Source organism: Bidens hawaiensis, unplaced genomic scaffold, assembly GCF_021521415.1.
Source record: "Bidens hawaiensis isolate Kalapana, Puna unplaced genomic scaffold, B.hawaiensis_p1.1 tig00013347_1, whole genome shotgun sequence".
NCBI classification, from domain to species: Eukaryota; Viridiplantae; Streptophyta; class Magnoliopsida; order Asterales; family Asteraceae; genus Bidens; species Bidens hawaiensis.
Window position 1 is genome coordinate 651,577 of NW_027492132.1, and position 5,241 is coordinate 656,817.

Sequence of the window (5,241 nt, forward strand, 5' to 3'; positions counted from 1 at the left end):
AAAGCAAATACGGACAAAAACAACAATAAACACTCACAAAAACAAACATAATAATAATAATAACAATAACAAAATTGGTTTTCATTGTTTCATGTTAAAAAGTATTTGTATTTGATCTTGAAACTATAATATAAAAACAAATTAAAATTTCAAGCCTGCCCGGGACAGTCACCCGTCCCTCTCCAGGGCCAACCTTAATGAGAGGCAATAACATATGGTGTTCAACAAATAGTATGACCATATGATATGTTTGGCTAATACATAAATAATCGATGTGATCAAAGACAACGTCATATGATACGATAACCATTTTCGTCTCACTAAAAAACCAGGTGTCATCAGACGACACATATAATATGAAACAAACACTGCTATACCGATTTGAGGGTGGAGTCTTCTTAGTATAACCCTATTTAAAATTCCTATTTTCATTTATTAACAACGTTGAAACTCACAACAATAACCGAGTAAATTTTTTTAAAACAAGATATCAATCGTAGATACTGGCATTGAACCAGTGTTATGGTAATCTTATTACACAACATTTGCTTCTGGAAATCATTAACTCAACCACACCCATTTACTCAACCACACCACTTTTAATTTCCGCGTGTCTATGTTTTCTTTGACCTTAATTCACTCACTCTCTCTCTCTACATTAACGGCATATTCATCTCTCAACCCATTCCAGCTTTCTTCAATCCGGACACAACCCACATTCAATCTTGAATCTTTTTTTCAAACCCATTAATAAAAATCCAATCTTTACCCAAACCCATTTACAATGGTGGCGAATGTGATCAAATGGAGGCCATGGCCACCGCTTCTGTCCAAGAAATTTAAGGTCAAATTGGTGGTCAAAACAATGGAAGGAGAGTGTTGTGATCCTGTGCATGCGGACACACAGGATGATAATCATCATAGGGTTGTGGAGATTAGATGGAAAGGCCCCAAGATTAGTTTGAGTCCATTTAGAAGAACAGTTAAGAGGAATTACGCAAGGGTTGGTGTTGTTGACTCAAACGGTGTCGTTCATTGGGATGAAGAGTTTCAAACTGTTTGTACACTTTCTGCTGTAGCAAATAAAGACAACAGTAATAATAATAATGTTGTTTTTAATCCTTGGGAGATTGGTTTTACTGTCTTCAATGTAAGTTTTTTTATAATTTTTTTTTATTTATGAACTTTTTTTTTTAATTTTAAAAGTTGGATATTTTCCCCTTTTGTCATGATGTTGATTAAATACATATACTGATATACATATGTTGTATGACTATATCTACCTTGATTAGGGTTTTATTGTTCCTGTATATGATGCTAGAGAAAATTTGTTTCTATTGCATTTTTTTGTATGTTTACATGAAATTTAGGGTGTCATTTGGGTTGTTTTTAATATGATTGCTATAAGTTTTATACCCTTTTTGGTTCTTCGACTAGAAGATATGCAGCTAAGAATGAAGGAATGAAGATTATGCTAATTTGACTGATTTTTATTAAGGTTATTGTGCTAAGTCATTGGAGTTGTTTAAATAAGTTTGCGATAGATGACGAAAGCCCTAGTTTAGCTCAAGATATGATTGGTGTGTTAGTGACGTTTTGACGTTTGTGGAAACGTATACGGATGACGCAGATCATAGATTTAGATTGTCGCATATTTCGTACCGTTAATTTGTCGCATTATACGTATCATATAAATTAGTAAATCCGGCCGTTGTAATGTATGGTGTATTTAGGATCCAACTTCTCACTAAACTAGATTATTAGTTTTCAATAAACTGATTCATTGCATAGCTAACTGCAGAATATTAATCAGATAGTCACTTTTAAAACGTGATGCCAATTATTTCCTTTCGAGGTTTTTAGTGAAGCTGATGCTGAGAATCTCTATATCAAGTATTTATGATACTGTTTGCTAATAGTTTTTAATATTTTCTTAATCTAGGGATTAAGCCCAGGACCGAAAAACAAGATTCCTATAATTGGAACAGCATCTTTGAATCTTGCAGAATTTGTTTCTGCTGCTGAAGATAAAGATCTTGACCTCACCATTCCTCTCATCGTATCATCTGGACCGACCGAACCTCGCCCCTCTCTTCATGTATGTGAACTCAAATCATAACATTTCATAACTTGTAGCCGCTTTTGTTATATGCATGTAGGTCCCACAAAATCACATCATTTATTTCTTTAAAGACCGAAACTTTTTCAGAAAGGCAAATGTGTATCTACTGAACTATTCCACCCATCGTGTCAAAATTGTATGTTTGAGTCGGTACATGTTTTAAGAAACAAAATACCTAAAATATCCTTGAACAATACAATCTATTTATCTCAAGAGTTGATGATGTGAAATTGGTTTTGCAGATACAACTTAGTTTGATGGAGTTGAGAGGTGAACAGGAACCAGCAGAACCGACAGAAAGTCAAAGTCAGAGTCAGATATCAGAAACTTCACCAGAAGAGAAAGACGAGCTTTCTGCACTGAAAGCTGGATTAAGAAAAGTTAAAATCTTTACAGAGTCAATTAGGCGAGGAAGAAAAACGTCTGGTGAGGATGATCACGAAATCAGGAGTGACGAAGGCGATTATTCCTCATACCCCTTGGACTCCGAATCACTTGAGGAATCTGAAGAAGGCGAGTCAAATGAAGTCAAAGAAGATGATGAAACTACTATCAGGAAATCATTTAGCTATGGTACATTGGCATATGCTAATTGTGCCACAGGATCTCTAAATGAGGACAGTGTGTATTACAGTAACAGAAAGTCTGATGTCGGTTGCTCTCAAAATGATGATTCAAACGCTTCTGATTCTGAACCGTATGTGATTCCTAATCCAAAACGCGGTATCTTTCCTTGGAAGAAAAGGAAACTGAATTTAAGGTCACCAAAAAGTAAAGGCGAGCCTCTTTTAAAGAAAGCATATGCCGAAGAAGGTGGTGATGACATTGACTTTGACCGCCGCCAGCTCAGCTCCGACCAATCTCTTGGGGTAAAATCGTAAAACTAAAAACCCGTTTTGTAGTTTTCATTTTTAAAATAAAAAAAAAATATTTTTTTAATGTGTTCTTGTTTCTTTGAACAGTGGTGTATGTTAAACAACCAATGTTTAATATCTGAATTTGGAGATGATAGTTTTGCGGTTGGAAATTGGGAGCAGAGAGAAATAATCAGCCGTGACTCGCACATGAAGCTTAAAACACAAGTTTTCTTTGCTTCAATAGATCAACGGTCTGAACGAGCCGCTGGTGAGAGTGCATGCACCGTCTTAGTTGCGGTGATAGCCGATTGGTTCCAAAATAACCTCGATCACATGCCGATTAAGTCCCAACTCGATTCTTTGATAAGCGAAGGCTCGTTAGAATGGAGAAACCTTTGTGAAAATGAAGTTTACCGGGCCCAGTTTCCCGACAAACATTTCGATCTTGACACCATTCTTGAAGCCAATTTACGCCCTTTATTGGTTGTTCCTGAAAAATCTTTTATCGGGTTTTTCCACCCTGACGAAATCCAAGAGGGTAGTTTTGACTTTTTGCATGGTGCAATGTCTTTCGATACTATGTGGGATGAGATTAGTCGTGAGTCAGAGCCACGGGTCTACATAGTGAGCTGGAATGACCACTTTTTTGTGTTGAAAGTCGACTCGGACGCATATTATATTATTGATACTTTAGGGGAGAGGCTTTATGAGGGGTGTAATCAAGCGTATATCTTGAAGTTCGACCGAAACACAATAATTAATCAACTTCTGGATTCTGAACCCGCTTCTGATGATTCTAACAGAAAGTCAACTTCAGAAGCCGTTGACCCGGTCAACGGTTCGAGGGAAAACGAGATGGTTATCTGTGAGGGAAAAGAATCATGTAAGGTGTATCTAAAATGCTTTTTGGCAGCCATTCCGATACGAGAACTGCAAGCGGATATGAAAAAAGGTTTAGTTTCTTCAACACCGCTTCATCAAAGGCTTCAAATTGAGTTTCACTACACTCAGTTACAACCATCACCGAGTCCTGACCTTGTCCCAGTCCCAGTCACTGACACCTCAGCACCAGAAGTTGATGACGCAGCAGAACCGGTTGCTGCATAGGATAGTTTCACAAAGGGCAATGAGAGTTCTAGATTTATAGTTTAAAAGTAGCTTTGTTTTTCTTAAATGCTCATAGATTTTGTGTTAAAACTTATAAGAGAATCCTAACTGTGTAGTCTCTGTTTCCGTCTCTTGCAAAATGAAGACTTTTGACTTTTTTGGTCAACTTTAGTTTTCTGGTTTAAATTTTGTAATTTGATTAATTGATTCCAATTGTATTGACTTGAAGTCTTGAACACATTTTCTAATTCCAATTCCCAAGCTAATGGGAATTTGTTTTTCTGTTAATAATTTTAGCCTTTAGGCTTGCTGCAGGTAAAGATATTGACTTTTTTAGTCAAGTTTTTTTAATAATGTGTGGTTTGATCCCAACTGTTTTAAGCTTCCAAGTTGATGAGCAATTGGTGATTCTGCAATAATGATGATTGCTTAATGTAACCAACTAACCATGTGACTCGTGTGTTCGATAAAAAAAACTCGACTTTTTGGTCAACTTTCTCTTTTATGCTCCAAAATGTGTGGTCTGGTTCCAATTCTGTTGATTTCAAGTCCTCCAAGTTGAGGGAGCAACTGGTCATGATTCTTTTTATGTAAATGTAACCATGTGATACATTTCATTGGCTCATTATATGCATTTGCTGTAAAGTTTTCACCTTTTTCATTTGTGGGCGTTGATTGTGACTTTGTGGTCTCTATAAAATTTTCATTTTGGTAAGAATTTGTATCCAAAGTTTACAGGACCCTACCTAAGGTTATCTCTATAAATTTTTAGGTAATCAAAAAATTTAATGTTATAAGCCTTATAGATTTTTATTGAAATGTTATATCTGTATGCCATATTATTTTTAATTTTTAATGTTTATTTAGTTATTTTTATCATTATATATTGTTTAATTATTTGGTTATTTTTTTCATCATATAATGTTTATCTAATTATATTATTAATGTATTGTAAAATATGTTGGAAATATGGCCATTGATCGAAAACACAAACACGAGATTGAACAACTTGTTCGACTCTTTTTTATGGAGTATTATAAAACCAAGCGCACAAATAAAATAAGCCTAACCATCTATTTATAATAAACTCATTCTAATCCTAACCCAACACAAACTCTATTTTAATAAATAAATACATTCCTATATTAACGTTAT

General features: G+C 35.2%; 1 protein-coding gene across 1 annotated transcript; it reads left to right on the forward strand.

The window, feature by feature from the left end:
• The first annotated feature begins 586 nt into the window (after window positions 1–586).
• On the forward strand, window positions 587–4,280 carry LOC143543913 (uncharacterized). The gene is made up of 4 exons (XM_077036130.1): window positions 587–1,150; window positions 1,943–2,098; window positions 2,365–2,991; window positions 3,085–4,280. The coding sequence occupies exons 1-4, from the start codon at window positions 785–787 to the stop codon at window positions 4,084–4,086; spliced, it is 2,151 nt and encodes a 716-aa protein (XP_076892245.1). The 5' UTR covers window positions 587–784; the 3' UTR covers window positions 4,087–4,280.
• Window positions 4,281–5,241: the final 961 nt, after the last annotated feature.

Bases quoted from the DNA above. Each gene is read 5' to 3' on its own strand.
- LOC143543913 (XM_077036130.1), top strand. From the start codon at position 785: ATGGTGGCGAATGTGATCAAATGGAGGCCATGGCCACCGCTTCTGTCC. The intron at 1,151-1,942 runs GTAAGTTTTTTT...TTCTTAATCTAG, and splicing joins TTGGTTTTACTGTCTTCAAT to GGATTAAGCCCAGGACCGAA. The intron at 2,992-3,084 runs GTAAAATCGTAA...TTCTTTGAACAG, and splicing joins GCTCCGACCAATCTCTTGGG to TGGTGTATGTTAAACAACCA.